At 37.1% G+C, this 26,672-nt stretch overlaps 2 protein-coding genes across 6 annotated transcripts; both read right to left on the reverse strand.

Annotated features, from left to right (window-relative positions):
• Positions 1-1,884: 1,884 nt before the first annotated feature.
• On the reverse strand, positions 1,885-20,378 carry LOC113691387 (uncharacterized). Of its 2 annotated transcripts, none has more exons than XM_072054960.1 (22): positions 19,145-20,378; positions 18,328-18,443; positions 16,618-16,826; positions 14,230-14,349; positions 13,129-13,257; positions 12,891-13,016; positions 10,248-10,303; positions 10,016-10,115; positions 9,636-9,753; positions 9,265-9,474; positions 7,815-8,142; positions 7,336-7,429; positions 6,755-6,863; positions 6,218-6,489; positions 5,954-6,081; positions 5,525-5,759; positions 4,152-4,340; positions 3,738-4,027; positions 3,461-3,644; positions 3,089-3,331; positions 2,422-2,513; positions 1,885-2,328 (listed from the first exon to the last, which is right to left on the reverse strand). In XM_072054960.1, the coding sequence occupies exons 1-22, from the start codon at positions 19,993-19,995 to the stop codon at positions 2,181-2,183; spliced, it is 4,347 nt and encodes a 1,448-aa protein (XP_071911061.1). In that variant the 5' UTR covers positions 19,996-20,378; the 3' UTR covers positions 1,885-2,180. The 2 variants fall into 2 exon arrangements, with proteins under 2 accessions (XP_071911061.1, XP_071911062.1); XM_072054961.1 differs by having other exon boundaries at positions 18,328-18,448; positions 19,140-19,351.
• A 1,019-nt stretch (positions 20,379-21,397) lies between these two features.
• On the reverse strand, positions 21,398-24,043 carry LOC140009450 (inositol oxygenase 1-like). Of its 4 annotated transcripts, none has more exons than XM_072054966.1 (11): positions 23,895-24,043; positions 23,605-23,740; positions 23,329-23,410; positions 22,942-23,146; positions 22,720-22,779; positions 22,551-22,603; positions 22,281-22,403; positions 22,101-22,170; positions 21,904-21,982; positions 21,725-21,806; positions 21,398-21,620 (listed from the first exon to the last, which is right to left on the reverse strand). In XM_072054966.1, exons 1-11 carry the CDS (start codon positions 23,926-23,928, stop codon positions 21,594-21,596), a joined length of 951 nt encoding a protein of 316 aa, XP_071911067.1. In that variant the 5' UTR covers positions 23,929-24,043; the 3' UTR covers positions 21,398-21,593. The 4 variants fall into 4 exon arrangements, with proteins under 4 accessions (XP_071911067.1, XP_071911065.1, XP_071911063.1 ...); XM_072054964.1 differs by having other exon boundaries at positions 23,251-23,410; XM_072054962.1 differs by having other exon boundaries at positions 23,251-23,410; positions 23,605-23,743; positions 23,895-24,020.
• Positions 24,044-26,672: the final 2,629 nt, after the last annotated feature.

Raw genomic sequence — 26,672 nt, forward strand, 5'->3', positions numbered from 1 at the left:
AAAATTCTTGCTAAGCGACAAACACTTGAACAATCAACAGTCCAAGGGGCCGTTGGTCACCAAAATGTCTTTAAAGTCTTGATCGAGGTGGGAGATTAAGGGTTCAATCCTTGCCTCCCACCAACCACTAATTGTGACTTCTCCCTGCCCTCTTCTTAGATTAGGTTAGAATAGATTATACAAACTGTTATCGTTACTGATAAAAATTAAAAAAATATATAAAAAGGACAAGCACTTGAACAGTACAACTTATTGTAGAAACAGAACATTAGATGAGTTCCCTCACCAGATGGGCCACCTAGTTAACACTATTCGACCTCAGAACTCAGAATTCTCGCCCATTTTCTTCATTTCAATTGCTAGATTTGTATCCTCCCCTTTTTATCTTCTCAAACAAACTCGCTACCCACCAATAATGCAGAAGTATTACTCGCTGGTACGTACACACGTCATCCCAAGAATTACCATTACTTTCAAATTTAATTGTGTTTTAGAAAGAAGGATAGTTTAATTGTTTATAGGACAAAAAATCTCAGCGATCACTAAACTATTGGTCCGATCATGTTTTGACCATCAAATTATATTTCGTCAATAATTGATCACTAAACAATTTAATCAGTAAATTTGTAATCATTTGATAGATAATTACTTTTACTCTGAAAAATTAATAATACACGTGGCAAAGTCCAGCAACTACTTGACCGTATTCTCCTCTTAATTTCTTTCCTCAAACAATCACCGAATGGAACATAATGTGGAGGGAAAAACAGAGACTCAATTGGGAGCCCTAAATCTTCAGCCACAAATCAAAGAAGCTGAAAAAGAATACAAAGAACATCGAGGAGCTCTCCTAAACCTATACCTAGATGCTCCTGCGGATTAACAGCAACAATGAAGACCTCATGGACAAATTGGAACCAGCAAGAAGATATGTGATATGCCCTTTAAGAGAGGTAAGATTTTTTCTAGAAATGACGCCTTTGCCAGAAGAAGAGCGACCTCTAAAAGCCGTCTTGTGGAGAAGCTCCCAGCCTGGGTTAAGAAACCTCATCCGGTGAACGAATCCTTTGTTGTCGGCTGATGAAGAAGCAATCTTGTCCGCAAATCCGTTGTCCCGAGTGGTGAGCAGCACTCTGCTGGCAGTTGGTTCTCGGGACGAAAGTGCAATGTAGAGGCACTACCAAGCATCGGCAGAGCAGACATCATCCAAAACAATCAAGACTCTCTTGGACTGCATGAACTAGTAATGCTTCTGAGCCAAGTCCAAGTCTGAAAATGGGGCCATGTCATTCCCTGGCCCGGCAGACATGTTGCAGCAGCAAATCCTCCAAAATTTTTCTGGTGCGGAAGTCCTTACCCATTGGAGCCCAAGCAAAGCAATCAAAATGGCGGCAGACGGAGCAGTCCCCATATACCTTTTGGGCGAGAGTTGTCTTGCCAATTCCACCCATTCCAAATATCCCAATTTAGAAAATCGGTTGCATAGTTATTGAACAAAATTGCTTTCATGTTTTGCCACTTGTATTGCTAATTTCACAGATTAAAAGTAATTATCACCAAATGATCAACGATTTAATAATTAAGTTATTTAGTAATTAATTACTGATGAAAAATAGTTTGATGGCCAAAATATGATCCGACCAATAGTTTAGTGACCGCTGAAATTTTTTGCCTTTGTTTATATTGCCCAAGCTACACGATCCAAGCTATCCGAGGCTCAATAACTAACAATTCCAAGTGAATGGCAATGCAACTGTAAATCCGATCTGCATCGTCAAATTCCACTTTGCCAAATAGACAAAATTGAGTTAATCGGCTTAATGGATGCTCCAATCATTTACATTCCTTAGCTTCAGCCGAAAGGAAAAACAAAAAGCTGCACACTTGACAATGCCATATTCGATGTTTTCTTTTTTGTCTATGAGAATGCCCGAACCAGTACACGTATAACGTACATATCTACATTGGTACAACTCGCAAAACAGACTGCAGAACGAAAAATTGATGCACGCCCTCATTATCTATATTCAAAAACTACCTACTACTAAAGAGTACCCCATACTTTGCAGTCCTGTACACTACTGGCCAGTCCATTAGATCACATTTAATGAAGGATACAAAGGCAAAAAACAGTTAGAAACGGGGAAGACATATTGGGCAGCCAGCTCTGAGACACAGGTTCACGACCTCCAGAATGCATCAGGGTCATTACTGTACAATGTCCGATCTTGGACCTCAAGGTTTGCCACATGATAATTAATCAGCCGCGCCTGGAATATTTTACACAGGAGCAGTCCAGAAGGAAGCATCCACCATCCACTTTCATCCCTGCAACAGCACAACACAGGTTAAATTCTGCTAATAACAGAGACATAAGCCATTCAGTTGCTGATTGCAACTTCAGAAACAAGAGATCCTTACAGGGTAAAATTCCAGGATTGAATGTTCCAATGCTTTTTATTTGATGAGGATTGGGTCTTAAAATGGACAAATCCGCATACAAATGCAACCACCTGATATCAACCACAAAAAAGACAATAAGCATCATATTTAAGGAGCATAGACAAGTGGAACCTTATCATGAAACGGCAGACAAATACATTTGACACAGAAGATTTGAACTTTGACGACCTCTCCCATAATCTCAATGAACAAGAAAAAGTGAAGTGTGGATTTCTTTCAAGAATCTAGAGAGGCCAAGCTGCATGGTGTCAAGTGTAAGTTTCTTTCAGCATCCGCGGCAGTAATCAATTAAGGAAAAGATCCGTATTTAAATTATGCAAGTCAAATTTAGATAAGGATTACACATACCGTGCACTTGCATAATGCTAGTGCTTAAACCTTTTCTAACTTCAGACCAGTTTAAATGTTCAAGAAAAAGATCGAAAGGACATGTATAAATAGTAGTAGTCATAGGTCTTATGAATGAATAGTTCATATGGGTGTATTCGAGAATCGAGAGTTTCAGGAAAAATTATGGTACCAAGTTCATCAATTAACACACACTCAAAGTGAATACAGGTCAAATAATGGGAAAAAGGCAGAGATTTTTTCTTTAGGGGGAGGCAATCGGTACAATGCTACTTACAACATTTATCACTGAGGTAATATTCCATAGTGCATATCCACGCATGAAACCTGCTGAGCGCCTAGGTCCATGACTGAATAATGCATTGATTCCTGCTGGGAATGGAAGAAGAATGCCGAGAGGAAGAATAAACAAGACCAAAAAGAAGTCCAACACTGAACTGGAGTATAGCTGAAGCAGAGTAAGCAAGACTAAGCTAACATCTCCTAGAAGAAGCACTGATGTTACCAAACCGACAAGATCCTGCAATAATTCAAACAAGTGAGAAAGACAGCCTTATTTATGCTCAGAGACATGCATGTGCTCAGAGAGAGAGAGAGCTCCTAAATCAGAAAAGTTTCATAAAAGATGGTTGGGCAGGTAAAATCATGCCTGATGTCCTATGGGTTTTGTATTGCGAATTATATAGTAGAAAGGAAAACTAATAGTCATCTTCTCATTAAGCATCCGAAGGTTCTTGGTGATCAAAATTTCTTCAGATATCCTTTTATGTGATATTGCAGGTTCATTGACTCTCACAAGATCCAGTGCTTTCCTCCAACGAGTACCCGGCAAGCTGCACAGTTAAACAAAAAGGAGAAGTTAGGGACCTCAATTTCAGGTATCAATGATATTTGAATATATATATATATATATATGAGTTTGTTACCTTGACTGTTTCTCAAGTAAGCTATGTTTATCTGGTCTATCAACTGCAGATCTTAAAGCTTCACTTTCAATAGCGCATACAAGAAGTCCAAACTGGCGATAACCAGAAGCTGAAGGTTGGAAGCAAGCCAGATCAACACGCACACCATGGGATTTCAATGTGGGATTTGCATGTGTCTCTAGCCAACAGATAACTGGATTAAAAGTGGCCCTGAAATGACCACGGCGAACTAGACGCAACTGGGCATTTAGACCAGCCACTAGTCGGTACCATATTGTAGGTGGAACTGACTGCAATGTGGAGCTAAGAACAGTCAGTGGGCCTTCAGCAGAACCACAAGCAGAAAAGAAAGGGATACAATTTGATTCAACAGAACCCTAGTAGCAATCATGGTAATCAGCACCTGAGAGTAACCTGGCTTATTAGGCAAGTAAGAATGTTATCACTCTGAAGAGAAAAAGGAGCCATATAAGATCCATCTCCCCCAAAAACAACAGACATTGGAAATCTCTGATGAAGACGAGGAGGGAGGTCATCCCTTTTTTCATCACCGCCAAGGAAAAAATCCACATATGCAAGCATTAGATCAGAAGTTGCAGCAACCTACAAGAGGAGAGACTGATCATCAACTCCTCAAGAAAATACATAGGCTATGAGAGAGAAGAAATTTGTAAATAAAGGAAGATCAATGCTATTAAAATTAGCTTTTACGTTATCTATATTGGAAATATAGGTTTGGGAGAAAACATTGACATTTAGCCCAGCTACATTAGTGTGATCTTTTCTTATGGCACTAAAAGGCCTGTGCTTAAGTACAGAGCCAGTGACAGATTAAAAGAACTATTTGGTTGGCAAGAAAGGGGGAAGTCATTCTCAACGAAAAAAAAGGAAAAGAAAGCACTATACCCCTAACCATAGAAACCGGTCGTTTTATGGCTGTACATAATTAAATGCATCAAACAGACCCAATAAGCAATTTTAAGAACAAAAGGTATGATGCAATCAACAATGAGCTCAAGAAGCCCATTGAATTACATAATAAAACCACTAGTCTGTGTTGGACATGGTTTCTCATGAATTTTTCCTGTTGAAGCCCTAGCATCCTTAGCCAAAGTTAATTCAAAGGTGACTGTGAAACACTTAAATGGCTGTGACTACGCCATAATGCAGCATCTCGTTCCATAGCACCAAAATGGCACATTCTTGGCTGGTGCTATGCATAATGCTACCTGCTGTTCCACCATAGCAGTAGTTCCAAAACTTCCAGTTTTTATGCTTTTGCCAGACAAATATCTAGTTCTTGATCTGCTCACAGTATCAGTGATCAAGTCATAGCAAAGGATTCCAGGGTTTAAGCATTTTAAATTCTCCATTGCCGTTCTCTCACCTTTTTCACACTTCTTTCAATACGAGGAAAATTTCTGGAGGGAAAAAAATTTTCTGAATAACTAATAAAATTTCAATATCTTTTTCCAATAATGAAATGTGCTAAAACTCGTAATTCAACTCCTAACAACCCCACCTTTCCCAGCCGCAACAGAATTTTCAAAGTTGGAACTCTATGAGGATACAATAACAATAGTCTTGCTTAAGAATATGATTGAAATCCTTCATCGGTAACTCCCATGTCACCCTCATCTTTGATGTACTTATTCAGGAGTGAAAGACAAACTTCCAAAATCAATGCAACTATTGTAACTAAGACCTGAAATCAATGCAAGTTCATAGACCAACAAGCTAATTGATATTCACAAATTGTCAATGAGGAAGAAGTGGTTTTGATGAACCTTCAGTCCTTCATACAAAGCACGTGAACGGCAAGAGCGCAAGCAAGCATGATCATATTCTGATCGAACAAATTCACGTAGTTGTTGTATCTTTTTCTTCCGGCAGAACTGAAGCCATGACCAGGCAAGCGGGTACATAAAAACAGAAAAAATGCTATAAACTGAACCTTCCCACCAATGGTAATAAGCTAAACAGTTGATTTCATCCACAAATCTGTTAAAGGCATCCTCATATCTGCAAAATAAAAGCCATAGCAGAAGGATTCAATTCATTCCAATAATTTAAAGAAACGATACATTCAGCTAGCAACTATCCACATCAGCTTCAGCAAAACTTCCAGCTTCAAAGGATTTGAGCTAAACACAGAAAGTCGAAGAAAAAAATGTATAGCATTTATACTCTGGGAGGAACAATGATAGAAAACTTACACAATTTCTATTACTTCCTTAGGTGGCGAATGATGAAGATGCCAGGGTTCCCAAAAAGTGTTGGCTCCCATGAAATACATTCTGTGCACATGACTTTGTGACTCCTCAGTTCGATTGGTTTCTAAAACCTAAGACAACAAACATTTATCATGCTTAGGATACCCAAATGATGAAGATGGCAAATTATGTACAAGTTAAGCATGAATGCAATTGAAACAGAAGAAGCATCTGAAATGAGGACAGCAATATTAAAGCAAACCCAACCTCATTCAGTGACTCTAAGAAGGGGAATGAGCGATCAATTGGTGAGGCCCGGCGAGTAGGCACACGGTCTGGTAATTCATCTGCGCAGACAAATTTCATCCTAGCTATGCTTAAAACGAGAGCTAACAGAACAAGGAGACTTAGGAGGATAAAACCGAATAACCATGGTCCACCAAAAGCATACATCAAGTCTTCAAGGGCTGTATAACAGTTTGGCATGTGATATCTATCCGAGACACACATGTATGGGCAAGGCGTTTCAGTAACACCTCCTGTATAAAAGTGAAAGTCATAAGAAGTATGTACAGCCATGTAAAAAAAGTAGTTCAATGAGTTCACTAATGCATATCATGTTTCAAAATTTACATCATAATACTAAAAATGTCAAAACTAAAAGACAGAATGTTAAACTATATTGTATTACACATCTTCGAGTCAACGAATGCAGACAGGCCAGGGAATCTTCAATTGAAGGAGAAAAAGGGAAGAAAGGTTGCATGATTGCATTGCAAGCAAATGGAACACCAATAATAATACCTCGAACAGCAACATATGTAGCACGTCGTGGAAGCTCATGAAATGGGCATTTATGACAAAGGGCTTGATCAGATCCACTTACATTCTTGTATGTTCCAATTGGGCATTCCTGTACCATTTTAAAAATTGAAAATGCAGCTTTACAGAATAAACCAAAAGAAACACCAATACAGTAAAACTAGTTAGGGCTGAAATCGAAGATGTGGGATGTCCATCATGACTACAAGGCAAGAAATAAGTGCTCAAAGATGGTGGGTAAGTTTAGGCATCAAAAAGCAACTTGATTTATGCATTAGATAAACAGCACAAAGATGATCACCTTGACAGTTTGAATGAACATGAGGAGCCATAAGATATGAAAATTAATTCCAATTGTAAGTGTCAAAAGGCTTACCAAGAATTATCTAGAAAATGTGAGAGTGTATTTGACAGAGCCACTCATTGAAGTTGAAAGTGTATTTCAAAGAGTTTCCTATTATAGTTGAAAGTGTACTTTGTGCAGAATCCAACTTTAGGTGTTCAAAATTTCATTGTTCTCTAAGCACCCAAGAGAACCAAGTTTAGCAAAAGCAGCAACGAACCTGACAAAATATCCCATACAGCCCTTTTGGGCATGCTTTTCCACTGACTGTTCCATTTTCCCCATTTTGACCCATACCTCGACCAAATCCTCCTCTGCAATTCCATCATCAGACATGCACCCCGTTAGTAGCGAGCACAGTAGAAGACAAAAGAATTTCCTCCAGAATATTGGAAGATACACCCTTTACTCCTTTTTTTTTTTAACACCCAATGCCAGTTGAAAACTACATCAAAAGAATCCACTGAACTCTGGTATTTGAAAACTTGGAAAAAAGACTTAAGTTCAAAGACCTATAATCTTATGCTGAAAAGAATAGTTAAACTTGAAGTTCTTAGATTAATTTTCCAAAGGTTCAAGCTCCCTTTAGAAATCCCTCAAATCAAATTCAGGTGGAAATAACAAATCGTACTAAAAAAATCCAAGGGTTAAATGTTAATAAAACAGTAATCAAAGGAGCATGAAGGGTTCAAAACAAACCCAATATTGATGGTTCCTTTTACAATAGCTGCGGGCAGATATTCATCTCCCATGGACATGTCTGACCAATGAAAGTGAACCCTTCCACCACCTCCACCACCACCATTACTACTGCCCAATCCCCCAACAACTGAAATGGCAGAGGAATCACCAAGTGCCAAATTATGAAGAAATAGAAGAATGGTTCCTCCGGATCCACCCCCACCACCTGCTTCTGAAATGGTCTCACCCTCTAGCTTTCTACTATATTTTGCCTTGTTCTCTCCATTTGCTTGAAGTGAACCATAGACAGACAAAAGTGACAACGAATGCTCCAGTGAACCCATAACTGACACAAGAAAGCGAGAATCAAAGGATTATCAAGATGCGTTCAATCTAAGTAACCTGAGCATGGCATGTCAATGGCCAGAATTCTACATCAGTTTGCAAAAATAATAAAGAATATTATATGTGAATCTATTAAAAAGTGTAACTAGTGAGTGACAAAAAACCACCTGTGGTCTTCTTAACAAAACTTTTTAACTGTATAAAGTGAGGCAATACCTTGAGACATTAAGATGGAAAAGAAAAGGATCAATGCTGAAAGGGCAATCAATCAAGTTTAACATATCGCATGTAATATTCAGAACTAAAAAAACAAAAAAAACAAAAAGCACTAAGCTCAGATAGAGAGAGTGAGACGATACAACTGGACCTTCCACTAGTCCCTCTCAATTAAAAAAATGCAAATGTGAAATATTCTTTTTGACGGTCTAAATGTGTTAAAAATGCATCTGATGATGAAAAACAAACAACACTATGAAGATTCTCATCTATAATTTCAGCCACAGATCTCAGCTAGTTCCGTAACTGATAATAAGGAAGCAATAACAGCAACATTCAGATCCTAAGAAGTTCAAGCCAACAAGCAAGTTTTGAAAGCAAGTCATTGAAATTTTGATTTCCTATAATTTTTAAACCATAAACACCTGAGCCAGACGCTAAGTATGATCCTGGAATCATAATAAAGCCTTGTTCTGAAAGAATTATGACACAACTCCAGATTTTTTTTTTTTAAAGGTAAACTACACTTTGCTCCGTCAAACTATTCTCTTATAACATGTTGTACCCTTGAAATGTCAATTGCATCAATCGCCCATCTGAGCTATTCCATACAATCAAATACCTCCAGATAATGTGGGTTGATGACAAAGATCACGTAATCAAACATGCACCTAAAAGATATACAAGATTTGAAATGTGAAAGAGGTGTTGCGTGTTAGGAATATTCTTGATCAAATTGTAAAGTACAAGTAAAACTAGTTTGACTCAGATTAACCGTTTAAGGAGGCAACTGATGTAATAAATCGTTTAAACAAGCAAATTGAGATAAGGTCATTTTTCCAGTGGTTCAGTGTAATCTACCATTCTAAATATATTCTTCAAAATTTATTTCTTTCAAAAAGCTTACCAATGATACCACCACCAGCAGCTGCATCAGGTAAACTATCATTTCCACTTCCACTACCAAGTTGACAAGGCAAATCAGCATCACCATAAACACTACCACCAGCAATGTAACTGCCATCATAGAATGTATCCCCACCCCTACCACCATGTCCTGCTCCACTACTTAGACCACTGGGCAAAACTTCACCTCTTCCCAAGCCACCAATACAGCCTGCATATTCCAATCAAGGGAACATGCTTCATACAATTCCACGATAAATCACTTGCAGCTTGTTTCAAGAATCTTGTAATTTCATTAGAGAAAAAATGAAGAAATCTTGAAGCAGAGACAGTAACAAAAAATAAAGTGAGAGACTGGCAGACAAGGCATACCCAGCCCAGATGCACTTATTTCTCCTGAGGGTTTTACAACTACTGTTCTGACCCAGTGAAAGTGAATAATGGATCCTTCTACAAGGCCTTCAACAATTACATCTTCGACACGACATATCTGCACAAGCAACTTACTATGAACTTTAGTCTAAAAATATGCAAAAAGCTTAAAAGTCGCAACACCTCCCTAGACCAAGCAAATCGAATCTTCAAACTAATGTATAGAATAGGCTTCACTCAGGCACAAGTTAATAAGGCTCCTTGGGAGACCCTTTGCTCTTCAATCTTTCATGAGCCTTACCCAAGGCTCAGTCTCATTAAAATAATATTTCTCTACTTCTAAATATACTCTGGTTTTGAGTGTTGAATCTTTTAAATACCTGAAGAGTGAAGGACAAAGATGCATTCACATTGCAATCCTCAGGTGGATGAAGCAATTCCACAGGGCAATCCCGTAGATGACACTGAAGGTTTGAAGCCCTGAAAACAAGGAATTAACAAGCATCTCAAACCATTACAGAAAAGTTGCAGATGAGAAGAGAAAAATATAAAAGGAGAAGAGGGGGAGGAGCCACAGAAAGAGAGGTCAAGTACAATGAAATCTGCACTTACATATAACTTTTACTTGCATTTTGCATGGGCCCTCTTAGAACAGATCCAGGCCCAACCTTCACATGATAAGAGAGAGATTTACATAAGGCTACGTCCCACAAATGATATTCGACAGCATAACATTCTAAATTTAGAATAATGCCTATATATGCAGCATGGACACATTTCATACCTCGTAAATGCCTAAAATGACCTATGGATTGGAGAACATCATCACAAGGTACATCATTTGTCAACAAATAATAGGCACAAAGAAAAACATGGAGTCTTTACAATAGTTTAGACACATGCTACTAATGATTGATACCACAATCCTATAAAGAGATGACAGAGATGTCCTGATCTCCTACTCCTTCCTAAACTTAAATTCCACTCAACATTTCAACATTTTTCAGCTCTGAGGCTTTTTCAAGAACACAAGACAAGCAAGAAAAACTATAAGGTCCAATCATGATTGACTATGTCCATTTTAACTTCACCCAGTCTTACATTAGGTCCTCCCATACTACCGTTTGCAAATTTCTCATTATTTTAAATCCTTTGGAGAAGAAGTTTTAAGTTTCCTTTTATAAAATATTGCTCTTAGCGATCTAGACAAACAAACTACAAGTAATTATCTCAATTTTAAGTATTGTACACCTGGGAGAGTTGTATTATGGGAAGAACATGATTTGGAATCCAAGGTGGACATACCATGTTTTTCCCACTTCGCATATAACAACAATGCCAGTTCAAACTGGGATAGAACACATGGCAATTAACTAATCCAGCATATAATTACTTTTTAGTGATTTCTTCCCTTCAACTCTTCCCCTACTTAAATGTTTCAGTTTTTCAGTAACCCTCAAACTCCAATTATTATTCGCAATCCGACAGCCACTTTATTTTTGGAAAAAGCTGTCTTGTTAGAAGAGGACAAGGTAACTCATATGGTGAACTGAAAACATACAAACAACCTATTTGTGGAAGGAAAGAATAGAAACATTAAGTTCTTAATGAGATAGCACGCCTAGAAAGCAATAGTTGATATTAAGTTCTTAATAAGATAGCATACTTAGAAAGCAATACTTGACAAGGCAGAATACAAGTTCCAGAGATAAGGTACAGGGCCTAACCAATTCAGCCAGTCACTGGGCCATATAACGTAGGATTTGACGCACAGTAAAATGAGGTTTTTAGTGTAAATTAGGAATAGTAAATGTTTCACCAAAATTTTATCTTTGGGCCTCAAGGTTCAAAGTAAAGCGTGATATTATCTGTTTATATTTCTAAGATTATAAATGTCCGGAGATTATGGGGCTGAGAATTAGCAAGGAGTAGGACCAAAGCAGTGGCTACTACAAGAATGGGAGGTTTCTGAGCTTTCACTTATCCCAAGAATTTGAACTAATGAACGCATTGAAAATTGCTTTTATTTTATTTGTTTGACATCACAGAAAAAACTAGTTAGTTATTGGGGTCCAAATAAAGCAGGAACTAATTAAATCTAACCAAACTGAACTCTCAAATAATCTCAAATAGGTTAAACTAAGAAGACATAAAAGATGAATCAAGCTGTGCTTCTAATCTGCAAAAAAAAGAATCTCTAATGGAATTAGTTTCCACAACTTGAAGAAAAAAATTTCTGACCAGCCAATAGAAAAATGCCAACAGATTAGCTACAGGAAAAACCAAGAAGTGTGCAAATGTACTTCTACTGATTTAAATTTATTAAAACAAAAAAAAAACTGCATAGTAACAACATTTTGGAAACTAAAGTTCAAAGACCTATCAACAAGTGGAAGCAAGTGTCAGCAATCACAAAGGTATGTTTGAAAACCCTTTTCAACAGCATGAGAGTCACTCATCCATAAACTACAACAAGCCTCAACAGATATGCTTTTTGCCCATTTAGAAAACTTCAAATTGCATCACTTTCCACAAAAAGAATAAAAAGCAGAAGGCAAAGATCTTGGGTCAAATGCAGGACAAAACATCTTCCAACAAAAGCCAGTTCTTCAAAAACAATGTACCCAATGCTTAGGTTATATATGAGGACATATTGATAGTAAAAGCTCAAAATTATTTGATATGCGCTTTATGTAAAAATAATCTCTGAAACCAAAATCGGTGAAGTATCCTAAGTTCCAAAAAAAGGACAGATAGCTTATGACAAAATAAGAGAAAAATTTTCCACAAAAGGACACGTCACTTATGACAAAATAAGTCAAAGTCTTCCAAAAAAGGACATGTCACTTATGACAAAATAAGAGAAAATCAAATATAAACAAGAATTTTTTGATTGGTCAGTTAACCCTCATGGCATGTTCAGATTTTGCTTATTTCAAAATGTTGAAGCGTGAAAGGTGCATATATAGAGAGCCAGTAGTCAAATTAAACATAAATCTGGCAGATAGTTAGAAACTGATGAAAAATAATAGCAGCTCAGATTAATTAAATTAAACACTTTTTGAATACATTTTCTGGACGAATACCCATGGGGGTTAGTCAATATGCAAACTTGAATAGGAAAAGAAATATGATTAAGAGAATGTTCATAATCAAAAATTGCTAAAAGCAAAGTTAAACCATGCTGCTATAAACACAGGAGACTAGTTTAGTTACAGCCTCCCAGAAGAATGGAATAATTATCAAGATCCTTACACTTATGCTGTAAAACAGTGACAAAACCAAGTGCTGGGCTTCAATAAGATCTCCTGGTCCAGTTAAGTTCAATGAACCCTGTCCATGGACTCCCAAATTTGCATTCGAATGTATCATAGATGATCCCTGGTAGTTAATAAGTTTTATCGAACACAAGAAATTAAAGGTGGACGCAAACAATTTTTTATTTAAGGTGAAAATTAAAAAAATTAATTAAAAAAAATTGGTAGAAATTTACCTTAAGTACCACCAAATTGCTGGCTTCAAGCAAAGATGTTGCAACAATTGCATCTCCATCACCATTTATAAGCATTTTGGAGTTCAACATCAAGTAAATTTTGACAGACATTCGCAATGCCCCATAGATCTATGATAACCAAAAATGAAAGTGAAGGACAAGAAATAGGGCTTAAGAAAAATTTACAAAATACACCTAAAAAGGATAAATAACAAATCACCTATATAATATATATTAAGGAAGAGCACACATGTCCAACCATTAACAGTGTACTAAGCAGTTCTACTTTGCAGAATTATTCAGAATGATTAGTTAGGACAGAATGGTAAAATGGTGCAAGAACACAAAGCAACAACACCATGAACTTGAAGATATTCAGCACGACTCTTATTGCATGAAAACTGAGTGTCATTTTTCACCAAGTGTACATGCATCGGGTGTGCCCGTGATCACTGTTTTGCATAATCCATATACATAGACAACCACAACATAGAGATTTCTATAAAAGTCATTAAGATGCCTGAACTGGCAACATAAATGACCAAGCTTTTTGATCTGACTGCAACCATTGAGCATGAACTAAGATGATTCTTCACTCGGGACCCTAAATACAAAAGAATTTCAAAAAAGATTCTTCCAAAATACTAAACTTCTCTCTAACTTCTAAGGAAGAAAAAGCAGAAAAGATAATCATGTTATATGCCACAAGCTCTGACAACTGCATTGAGATTATGCATGCAAGTAGATATTATGAGGTGTCTAAATTAGATTAATGACCATAGTTTATTTTTTGTCAGGACTCCAAATCTTTTAGGCACAAAAATAGTACTGAAGTCATAGAGTTAAAAAAGAGGTACAATCACACTGCATTGTCAATTGAAATAGCAATTACTTCTACTCAACCTGAGAAAGAAAATCTCTGCAGAAGTAAGTGATCCCCATAACTGGGACCTTGACACTTCACTTAATAATAAACTCCAATTTTGGCTGAAAGAATGACGTATTTGTATTTTCAAGCACTGACCTAGTAGTCATCTGAGACCTCAACCGAAATGAACTATAAATTTATGCTTCAAAGAAGAAAATAATGATATCACTTGCCTTAATCACCGAGTCACTCATCAAAAGTTCTTCTGCCATCAACTCAAACTCTGATAAGGCATAATGTACAAGTCCAAAGGTTAAAGCTGCGCCACATGACAAACTAAGTTGTCCTTGAACCTATACAAAAGCGTGCAGTCTTAAACAATGTAAATGCAAATAAATGGTTTTAAGTAAAGTCAACACTTATGAGCAAATAAATCAAGAAAAACCACAATGAATAAGTTGTTACTCCAAAAAAGATAGTTCACAGATTCGTCTCACTACTTAAGGTCCAAAAGACTAAGTTTGGCCAGATGATCATTTTGATTTAAAAAATGTCATATTTTCACTCAATGGTCTCAATTCTCACTTATTGACCGACCAACCTTGTCTCTGATCACCTCAAAGATAACCTACTCTGAAGCGCCCAGCTCACACTCAAATCCACAATTTGACAAGAGTTTGAGGCATTTTGTGGCATGTTGGTGTTTGGATGTCTGAGCGGCAATGTTTTTGTATTAGCATTCATGGAGTGCCGCCATGCCAATTGATGTATAACACAAATGGCATGTGTTGCCCCTTGAAGGTGCATTTTAGTGTGCTTTAGCTGCTTTTCAGAAAATTTTCTGTTTTATTTGACATATAGGCAAACGGAAAGGCTGCTAAGTGATGACAAAGGAATTCTCCGGATATAAACTAGTGCAATTCCAGTTACTACAATTCCAGGTACTAGAATTGATGAAATTAGATATGAAAAGTCAAAGAGTTAACTCAATATCCTACTTTCAATCACTTCTCTTCTCCACATCACTGCCACTCAAATTACAAAGGTGGGGCAATGGCTGAAAAAGCAATTAACGTTTCATGCTTTGGTTTTAGCCTTTGATGTACATTGCCCAAATGATTTTCTAAGCAATCAGAATTCACCCTGGCAGCTTTGGATTATAGGAAAAGGCTACATAATCCAGACAGAAAGATGCTTGTTGGAAGTCATTGCGGTGATCAATGGCTGATGGAACTTTTCCTGCAACCTGAGAACGCTGAAAAGATGGATTTCTGGAAAGAGAAAGCGGGAGGATGAAGCAAAAGAATGTATCAAAGAAAGGAAAAGGCAAAAATAGAACAACTTCAAAGAACCACAAAGGATTCTGAAAAAGTACATATGTCATTTTACCAGTTAGTTAATTCAAAAAGTTTAACAGTTCACTTTACCAGAAAATCTAATGGTCTTCCATTTGCATATTTAACAAGAGTGTAAAAGGTGCACTTTCGAACCATAAGATGGCAAAGTTTACAATCCTTAACAACAACAGCAACAACAAGAAGGATGTGCAAAAGACAGCAAAACAAAAAATAGAAGCACTTAAAAGAAACTCAAAGGCCTCATAAAAAGTTCAAAGGCACATTTGCCATCTAACCTGTTAGTTTTCATTTGAAAACTTTGACAATCAACTTTACTAGAAAATCTAACGATGTGTGGTTGGCGTAATGGACAAGAGCGTAAAAGGTACACTTGTTTCAACCATAAGGTGACCACGGTTTAGGATCCTTTGCTACAGGGGCGAAAATAAAATTTTATCCAAAAGAAATAAAGCAGGATTATATTAACAAGACGATTTATGGCAATTCGTTCCATTGACAACTGATAGGTACAAGGATCCTTTTCTTCTTTGAGGTTCAGGGTGCAGAAGATGATGAAAGAAAAGAGAATTTCTTTTTTTTTTTTCCTTTTCCTTTTCCTTTTCCGCCAGACAGAATAAATGAGGATAGATAAAAAATAGAACAGAAGGAAAAGAAGGTAAAACGAAATACAACTTAATTAAGAGTAAATTCTAGGCGCAACTGTTCTTTGACTCCAGAACTGGAAAAGCATTATTAACAGACATATTTTTATTCACAATCTTATACCATTTGACACTAAAATGTAATACCTGCCTCCATAAACCACAACTTTGTGCTCCAAATTTCGTCCTTAGATTAAGGTAACCTACCATGTCTAGTGTACTCTCATAAACCTACTATGTCTAGTGTACTCTCATGAGCTTAAAGAGAAAGAAATTTCCCCAAAAATTTTAGCAAACTGCAAACCACAAAAAGTTCTTCATTCAACAGATTACTCTTACCATGTAATCTGCAACTATCTAAACAAACCCTACAGGCGTACATATGCATCATGATTGCTCTAAGCATTTGCATTCAGTGTTGATATTTTAATTATTAACTTGCAGCTCCAACTAGAATAAGTTTGGCTCATGAAGTTTCAAAAATAATGACCGACGCAAAAGGAATGAGGATACATCCCTGAATCAAATACACATATGCATCAAATAATAATTCACTATGGGAAAGAATGCAAATAACAGGAAAGAGATTATGAGGCAAACGAATTATTGACTACTCAATGACCTGTACACGACTCCAAAGCAAAGGAACTGTAGCCCGAGCGCGATTCAGAATATAAACATTTGTCCAAAGTGGCTGATTTGGAAATGCTAAAAGAAGCGTGTCAGTATCCGTTGACATATTTTGATTGTTGATCATTAGTCTTCGAGGGACAGCATCATAAAATGTCCCAGCAGCACCAGCGTTTGTTGGACAGCCAAAACTTCTTCCCCCTGCAAAAATGAGTGAATTGTGACAAAATTATTCAGGTTTAAGTATCGACCTTGCTCTATGAAGCATTTTTAGTAAGTAAACATGCAATGCATGAATTCCTAAGGCTGATGACAAAGACTTTTTGCATGCAACACATTCAGGGAGAATTGATTACTAGCAGAATATTAAAATATTAAAAAAAGAAAAAAGGAAGTTACGTCACTCACTGCACTAAAATAGACAGGTCTAAGCAGGGAGCTTACTGAAGAAGAGATGTAATGAAATAATCTATGCATGATACAGCCCTTAAAGAAGGAAACGAATTTATATAGCCAAATGGTGTCTTTGCCAACACACAGATACACAGAATAAACATCTTTGGACTTATTGGTAGATTATGGTCTAGTACAAGTACGCGTGAAAACCAAAGAAACAATCATTAAGTACGTAACTCACTTAAGATATCAGATATCCTATTTAACACAGAGAGACTTATGGAAAAGGTAAAAAGTAATAATAACAAAGATACCCCACTTAACCAACAGTGCTTGTTCATGGTTTCATAATTTTGTATTAATCTTTTCAACAAGCTTATCTGATTATCAGGAAATATTCATTATATGCTCCACTAAAACAAATTATCTAATCACGTCATGCTTTCAACTGAAATCTCTGTTGTTATTCCACTTCCATTGTACTTGTCCAACTATGCCATGTGTTGAAATCCTAACATGCTTGATGCATCTCTATAATAGCACAAGGTAAGTTGAGATGGCTTGATGTCCCAAAAATCAGGAATGAGTAACCAGAACAACCAAGATAAATTAGGTTAAGATAATTTGGAAGCATTCAACAGTAGTTAATGAATGCAATTATAAGACAACTCATGAATACCTAATGATCGTAGGAAAAGTGTAAGGAAGATCGGAAGGAAATGATAACCTGCAGTTTAAACTTGCACGCAGGATGAAGCTGAATGCAAAAATACTTATGTATAGAAAGTTAGCATAAGGCTTCATCAAAGCATGTTGAGAATGTATGTGTATACCCAAAGAGAGTCGAAGACAGATAAATTGAAGATCCATCTTTTTGTTCATGGTAAGACAAACTTCCATGAAGCAGAGAACTATAAGAAGTGGATCAAATGATATGTCAGGAGAATTTTACATCTCCCTTTGTATGTAATCATGGATCAGGAGAAGGAAAGAAGTAAATATCAGAGGGCTGCAAAGAACAATCAAAAGAAAACAATTTGGCAATAAATAGACTAGTGTAAGGAACGACTAAAAGAAAAAGTCATCAGATGAGCAGAAAATCGTTCAGATGCGTTTGTCCCTGATTCCCGAGTCTAAAGTAGATGTTTGACAACCATTTTGACCCATAACCTGGTGGGGATTAAAAACAGCTACTATAAGAAAGATATCCCGCTCAATCTAACCATAGATTGCCCCAGTAAGCAATTATGTATAGGTACAGATGTTAAACGAATAGCAAAAACAACCAAATACTATTAACACCTACCGTGAACCAGCAATGTAGGGTCATCATGCCGGCTAACAGCATTGACGGAAACTCTTCCCCCTCCTCCCCCAGCAAATCCATTACCTCCAGAAGCACTTATTCTTCCACTTCCTGTCCTGCTCTTCACGGTACACAGTTAGAATCATAATATGTTCCAAGCAACCATGTCCACAACCAAATTTAAATCATGCTCAAACTACAAAAACAAAGGGCTAGGGAGTTCCAATCCTTGAAGTAGTCCGACTGTGACAACAATGAAGCTTAAGAACTCAATAAACCTAATTCACCATGAGGTTTGTCAAATTCGAGCTCTAGAGCCAGCTTTTGCATATTGATCAAAATTTTACTAGAAAATTGTGCAGTTGAATGTTTTCAAGCTAGATTTTCAGTACTGAAGTGGCCGGGCGAACCAACTTGGGTCACTCATCTCAGTGACCCTAACAAGTGGAACCATATTGGAGTGATCCATACGTAGATAACTTGGCAAGATTTCACCATGATAGCCCTCCCATGTGCAACTAATGCTACCCAACATATTACAAATTTGCAAATGATACAAATATTTGCCCTTTCTTGTTCTCGGACTTTTCTCAAAACAAAAATGTTGACTACTACTCCAAGTATCAAGATGAACCTACTTAGACGTGGCAAGTGCTAAGGTAAGGGGAAGTGTAAACCCCCCCCCCCCCAACCCCCAAGCCCCAACAACAACAAAAATCCAACACCATCTATGTACAAAAAAGTGGAGAAGAATTACATTAGTCAACACCCAAAAAATGATTTTGGGGGAACAGGAAAGGAAGAAGAATTACGTTACATTTTCCGAGTCTTGACGTAAATGCTGCCACCAGAACCTCCTCCTCCTTTAGTCCCACCATCTCCTCCATCCGCTAATAGAACTCCGCTAACATCCACACTATCCTTCACTTGTATCCAAATCCTCCCTCCACCTTTCCCTCCGTAATCATCCTCCTTACTAGTAGTACCTCCTTTACTCCCATAACTCCACGGCTCCATCAACCAGTCCCACCCATACGCATCCCCTCCCCATACATCCTCAGGTAACTTCTTATTATCCATCACACAACTTGCCCCTCTCCCTCCATATCCCCCACCGGCACCCTGAGCCTCAGTCGGAGTCCCTGTGATTATGGATGGCTCACCTCCCAATGCGGTTGAATTAATCACCGATCCAGTAAATAAAGTAGCATTTCCGGCCTCAATATAAACGGAACCAGCTACAATCTTAGCGCTTGGGTTTAATCTAAATTCTCCGGTTATATTAACCACAATCGAGCAACCTGAGCTGGGGCAAGCTAGAACTACCCCTTGAAGAATGAATAAATTGCCATCTCCAGGAACATAAATATCATTGGTGAAGTTCAAGCTATAATTAAGCTGGCAGGTGGTGTTGAGTGAGCCGATACCTTTAAGATCTTCGCATGATAGCGGGGGAGGGTGAGGCGGTGCAGGCGTCGGTGGGGAATAATCGCGGTGAAATAAGTCGGAGGCTGCGTCGTAATCGATAATCGAGAAATCGGAGGGAGAAGCGGATGCGGAAGGAAAGCTAGGGTTCAAAATTGTAAGGTGAAAAGTTAGGAGAAATGTTAAACGGCGAAAAAATGGCGGCGGCATTTCGAACAATCGTCGGAAAACAAGAAGGTGCATAAAAGAGAGGTACAATGCGCATGAACGTTATGCATGTATTTTATATGCATGCAGCTTTATGAAGCAGCAGTATGTCTATAGAAAATCGTCTCTGGGAGGTGGAATTGAGAGGGGATGGATGAATGTTGAATGGTGGTGGAGAAAGACGAATGGCAGAGAAAGGACGATGGGTGGAGAGAAGGCGACGAGTTCGGAATCGGTGGACACAGCAGAGAGAGAGGCTTTGAAAATTGAAAGAGGTCCTGCTTGTGCGCTTCGCTTGATTTCTTTTGGATTCCTGCAGTTTGCCCGGTCGGAGTAAAACCGACCCGCTACAGTTTGGATTGTTTGCGGCCCAGTTTGCCATGGATCTTACCACATTTCTACCACTCCATTTACTTACAAGTTTGGGGCGGGAACGATCGCATTCTAAAATCTGAACCGTGCCCTAGATTTGATTTTTTTTTTTTTTTCCTCTTCAATGGAAGATTCCAAACCCTACGAGGGAAAGTTTGAGAGTGAGATCATGCATAATTGCATTTGATTAATGTTTTTACTAATTAAGTCAGTTGTATGTTCGTGTTTGCGAAGGCATGTGTAATTGCCACTATGTTATCAGTTTTTTGCATGTAATGTAGATAATGATACAATAAACATAGACGCATAAACAACAAAAGTAGATATTAAGACATATTAAAATTTATGCCTAAAACTCAATTCCAACAATCGAATGTCAATGTATTTATTTCATATCATGAAATGTTCTCTCTTTTACCAAACTGTGATCGTAAAGAATCTCAATCAAAGTTTTTAAATAAGTTGTACGTTTTTGTGACAATGATCTATAAAATTGATATTTTTGAATTTAAAAAACGTTTGGATAGTCAACTTATCCCAAAGATTATTTCGCTTGCATCGTAAACACATTTTTCAATCCACCTTTTTATATTACCAACCACTTTTTTATCTCACATACATCACATCACAAAAAGTGTTACAGTAATTGTTCCAAATAATATTTCAAATAATACCCTATCCAAACACTTTGCGGCAAAAAGGATGTTGGAAGTTGTCATGGAAAGTCAGATTGTCAGCATTAAAAATTATGTAGTACTATTAATATTGACTTTCTAAGTTTATACTGTAGTCCCGTGCCCCAAATAAAAGGAACAAACTAAAAGTTGCGACTATTATACAACCGCAATGACAAGTTTCCCCTGTAGCTAGCTTTAGATTGCCTTCCCATTTGCCCTTTGCATATTTTAAATAAACGAAGTAGGTAATCAGGTTATCATATTTACTTGACTTTTAAACTCTTATCAATAATGGCTGGTCTTGATGAATGAAGCTTTTATTAAAAAATGCTGTTGCTTAATCACCCATTAATTTGCCAAATGCTGAAGATTTAAAGCTTTAAAAAGAATAAAAAAGCTAAAATTGTAAATGCTGCGATTTCATTAATGGTGGAAAAAATACAAGAAAGCGAGTTGTACACAAATTTTCAAATGAATGGTAAAATAATCTGAGAAGGTTTCTGCACATCTTCTCGATACAGAATCCATCATCCAATCTCCTGCTCCCACTGTTTTTCTTGCAGTTGATATCCTACATCGATCTGTTCACCACCTGAGTTTTGCTGGGAAGTACTGCGCACAATCAAAAGTTTCGATGTTAAGAGCATCAACGCAAGCAAAACACAGAAACTGCTATAGCATCAGCTGAAGAAACTGTTGTTTTATCAGGCACCCACCTTTTCAATGAGGGAGAGGTAATATGGCTTCACCTTTTCGACATCAATCCGGACTTTGCTTTTGCTGTAAAGGTCATACTTGCTGCACAAAACATAGTACCAGATGGGGTTAATTATATGATTTTGTCGTACGAAGAAATCAAGATCCCATTGTATAGAGAGGAAAAGGGGATATTTACTTGAAAACTTTGAGCCACTTCAAGCTCTCATGATCCTCCTCATTCATCAAGTGCGTGTATGCTCCTGCCCTGTGCAGTGCTGCAGAACATTCACAGCTCAATGAAGAAATAAAACCGAACCTCCATCGATCTAACCACCCTACCTAATTAAGAAAATGTGTAGAATTTTCAGTGTAAATTGAAAAAAGACTGCTTACGGTAAAAAGAGTGATAGCGGATGGTAAAAAGAGCTGCCGGCGGCAATGTTGTTCCGTTTTCCTTAGCGACCTGCATATATATATTCATAAATAAATAAGAACTTCGTTAACCATAAGATGCCAAAGAAAATAAACCAAGAAAAAGGTCTCAAGCTCCGAAGATGATTTGATCAAGCATACCAAATACATGTAATCATCGTGGCCCCAAGACATAACCACGTTTTCCAATCCACATCCCTCTTCATAAATCCCGTTCTTGGTGCTGTAGGAAGGGTTGCTGTGATCGGGATTGTCCTTGAAATACTGCAAAAAATTAGAAAAGAGAAAAAAAAAAGTGATTATTTTCCATTTGTTTATGATCCAATTCATAAGTTACCTAACAATAAATGGCACGGCATGTTCATTATAAAACTGCCCAAATTAAGCCAAGCTTCAATTTTAGAAGAGTACCTTGTGGTGGACGATGGATTCATCGAAAGCACAACCAAGAGGAAACGTGTCACCTGGAAAGTGTTGAAGGCAAATGTACTTAGAGCATTGTGCTTATAGAAATTTACGGCTGAAAATTATAAATCGTAACGCTGATGATGATGATTATTCAGATTCAGACGGCACTCACCGACAACAGCCCACTGCGGGAGCTCTCCAAAGGTGGGATGCAGAAGAACTTTTCCAAGATCTGTTGTTGTCGAAGGGAAACCACAAAAAAAAAAAAAACTTAATTATAGATTTTGCAGTATTAAGATAGAGATCAAGAGAAGTTGTAGTGAATAAGTCAATGACAAAACATCGCACTGTATCATTTGAGAGGAGGATCCGAATATAATAAGTAGGCATATACCGTGAATAAGTCCCGTCAAATGCAACCAATCCTCATTAGGGTAATCTTTTCTGATAGCCTCCGCAGTCTGCAGCAAATGTTCAATTTGGGGCTCATCCAAATCAGGATCGCTGTCATCAACAACATCATTGAGAAGTTCACAGCACTCCCATATGCTCATTTCTGCTTTATCCAACTTCGCATACCCTTCCCTCATCCTCTTCACCTGCCGCATTTCCATGCAGACTTATTACTACTACTAATCTTCCCTTCATAATAAATAATAATAATAATACCTGAAAATCTCATCCTCTGAAGTCTCCTACGTACATTAATTATTAATAATCCCGACTTGATTTTCACTTCGTGGATTATTGACAGTATACGCGGAATGGTACTAATGCTTACAAAGTCGTAGGTCTGGTTAATGTGGTTGACGCGGTAGAATTCCTCCACCGTTTTCTGCCTTTCACTTTCTGCATTATAGTCCCTGCAAACATATCGGCATGCCACGAAATTAAATTTGTGTTTTGATAATAAAAAAAAAAAATTTTTGAATATATGTGATCCAGACTCCAGAGAGGAGCAGTTGTTTTAGTCTCCAGAGAAAACAATATCAAGAAGCAAATTTATACTGTGATCTTCGAGGTACAAACAACATCGACTGACGCTGCAAGTACAAACCTAAAGGAGTGACCAAAGGAGTTGATTTCTGGAGCTTCAAATCCGTCTGAGGTCGTTTTGGGCATAACGAATCCTCCATCCAATACAAGTTCATTAATGGTATCGCGAGGGATATTCTTTTCACCCACTGGGAAACCTGCTGGTTTTAATTATTTAAGGATGAGAAAAGCAAATGCTGGCGGTATAATTAATAGGCCTCCAATGGCATGAAGGATTATTGAGAAAGCACAGGAAATCAAGAATTAGACTGAACAACCCAGAAAAAAAAAAAGAAAGAAAGAAAGAAATACCGAGGTCAGGCTGCTGCTCAATGAGGATCGTCATATTCCCACCAACAATTGAATAATATGAGCACAATCACGAGAAAAAGAGAAGAAAAGAGTGAAGAATGGAAATCACTGGGATGCATGACGAGGGCGGAGGAATGAACGTATTTATACAGTCGGACAAAAAAATGTCCTTGCTTGGGAATTGGAGTGTTTGGAGTCCTTAACTGAAAAACCACTCGGAGTCCTTGACTGGAAATTTTTGTTGTTCCAGCTATTTTATTAGGCTTCTATCCCGCCAAATCGGGCAAACTTCTGGTGCAACCTGACCTCGTTTATCTTGAAGAGAGAACAAACGGAGGATGAGTCAGGGATACGTGGATATTAAATCTAATCTGCTGCAAATACGGGGCCGAGTGACGCGGAACCCAGTCATCTCCTACGATGTTTGGACTTGTTTTTTTGGTGGGAAATGGGAATGGCTACCGCTCGTCTGACTGAGCTGGGAAATTGCAACTTGGTGTCATCTACATCATCATTTTGACCCCAAAGTACGCGTTATCGACGTCCACAAACTCGACACGTCATCGCTCGACTGATACAAAAGTCAATCCGTCCAGCAAATTGCATTATTCAATTCAGCCGGCCTGCACCCAGCGTCCTACTTTTAATAACCGACACACAACTGTACCTTGAGGATTCACAAAGTTAGCAAACAAAAACTATGAATTAAAACTCTTCCCTTAATAGCTTTGTAACATGTAATAATAAACATTAATTATATAGCATCATTTACTGAGAATTTGCTCGTGCTGTAATAACACGTAACAATAAATATTAGTATATTACTCCATATACAGAAAATTTTGTAATAACGCATTTCTACATGGAGCAATTTAATTGACTCCCAATGACTATAAAAACCAACAACTTATTTTGATCATTATCGCAACTCACAGATTTTCATTTTTTTTTTCTTAAATACAAAAAGTTGGTTTTCCCAATTAACTTGTTCAATCATCATCAAATGGAAGGGGGGCAATGCTTCATTCCTAGTGGATAAAATTAGCTATATTCTTATCTAGCAATTTAATTTTAAGATGCAATATTGGTTATCTAATTATTTTAATCTATAGTTCTTTTTCTTTTTTTAAGGAAATAATCTAGAATCAATTGGTTATTTTCTTTTGGTATATATTTCAACTCATCTTTAACGTATGAAATTGTTTTGCCTAACTTTTACACTTTTTCCAAATGAGATCTCTATTTTTGTGTTTTTTTTTTTTGTGAAGTTATTAAATCTAGTTCTCTAATGTTAATTAGGAAGCAAATCAACTTTTCGTCCTTTGTTTCTCTTTCTTTTTTTTTTCTCCACTATTTAGAGGGACAAAAACCCATCTTATTAACTCATCTAGTGAACATATAGCCACGTTTTCTTCTTTTTTTGGTGTCTTATTTAGCCAATATAAGTCAAGAAATGTTGAATGTCTCGTCAATCAAGTACCAATCCCTTATAGATATCAACAAGAATATAATTTTGAAGGCAAAGAATGTTGCCTTCGTGCAATATATAATGGTTGTGACCTCGTTTGGTAAATAAATGTTCACAAATTTTTTTTTAGCAAACTATTAAAAAAGTTCTAATGAATTCATCCTTTTGAAAGTTTTTGAGTTTCTTTTTGTTAGACTTTTATTATGTGAAAAAACTGAGTGTAATCCACAAATTTTCGATGCTTTTTATTTTTCATTTATATCTAATTTCGCATAAAATATAGGTTAGGTAATGTTACAAATTCTTTGTAAGACATAAAAGGCTTATCATGCATTACAAGATAATTTAATCAATTAATTTAAGTAAACTAAATTTATGATTGGCATTCATTTGTGGTGCATCTTTTACTTAGCCAGTGTAAACTAACTTTTTCAATAAAACAAAATCAAAACTCAAAATCGGCATGAGAAAAGCAAATATACAAAACGATCTACGAAGCTTTTAATTACTATCAAGACGAAAATATGTATAAACCCTGTACTAATATAAAATCTTTTTATTTCCCTGGTATTTCTGGTAATAACCAAATTAATCATGATACTACGGATTGAGTTTCTCTTCTGTAGTTCACTCTGCAACAGCTGAGGATCTCAATCTTGATGCGACACGGTGCATCGTATCAATTATCATTGTTTTCAATCTTTTGTGCTTTTGCGGACACCTTTATGGTAGGAACCCGTTGACCGTGTCTATGGTAGGAAGGCCTCCAGAGGCCGACACGTGTTGCAGGTGGATGGATTGCAAACGGAGACGTTAAGCCGTGGAATCGCGCGTGGAGATGCAACGTTAACATGTTGTCCGCGGCTGCAAGGTAAAAGCACAGGTTCGAATATTGCCTATTATATGAATACAATAGTCAATTGTTTTGAAAGACTATTGTATTCATATAATTTCAATTGTCTGCCTAGATATTGCCAACTAATTAAAGATAACTTTTATTTAACATAGCAAATACATACTTACATATGAAGATGGTAATAAGAATACATAAAATAATTAATGATACCAAAAGTTATCCTTAGCGTTTGGGTTTTACATTCTTATTCAAATCTAATCAAGGTCAAATTTGGGTTAGATATATACAAATTAAGTAGTATTTTAGGGTCGAATGTTCTATATTTTTTTCTTAAACTATAATGTTACTTTTTTTAAAATTTTTGGTAGAATTGGTGTTGTTATTATCATATTTATCAAAAAAAAATTTCCCACGTTAAAAGGCCAGTAGTACTTTTTTTTTTATTTAGTGATTT

Source organism: Coffea arabica, chromosome 6e (genome assembly GCF_036785885.1).
Source record: "Coffea arabica cultivar ET-39 chromosome 6e, Coffea Arabica ET-39 HiFi, whole genome shotgun sequence".
NCBI classification, from domain to species: Eukaryota; Viridiplantae; Streptophyta; class Magnoliopsida; order Gentianales; family Rubiaceae; genus Coffea; species Coffea arabica.

What these genes read in the sequence shown, in the direction of transcription:
- LOC140009450 (XM_072054962.1), bottom strand. Translation starts at nt 23,928, where the DNA reads ATGACGATCCTCATTGAGCAGCAGCCTGACCTCG. An exon ending in TTTGACGGGACTTATTCACG is followed by an intron (nt 22,780 to 22,941) that starts GTATATGCCTAC and finishes CGACAACAACAG; the next exon opens with ATCTTGGAAAAGTTCTTCTG. An exon ending in ACGATGATTACATGTATTTG is followed by an intron (nt 22,171 to 22,280) that starts GTATGCTTGATC and finishes ATATATATGCAG; the next exon opens with GTCGCTAAGGAAAACGGAAC.
- LOC113691387 (XM_072054960.1), bottom strand. Translation starts at nt 19,995, where the DNA reads ATGCACCTTCTTGTTTTCCGACGATTGTTCGAAATGCCGCCGCCATTT. An exon ending in AATAAGTGCATCTGGGCTGG is followed by an intron (nt 9,475 to 9,635) that starts GTATGCCTTGTC and finishes TGGAATATGCAG; the next exon opens with GCTGTATTGGTGGCTTGGGA. An exon ending in TTACCTCAGTGATAAATGTT is followed by an intron (nt 2,514 to 3,088) that starts GTAAGTAGCATT and finishes GGTTGATATCAG; the next exon opens with GTGGTTGCATTTGTATGCGG.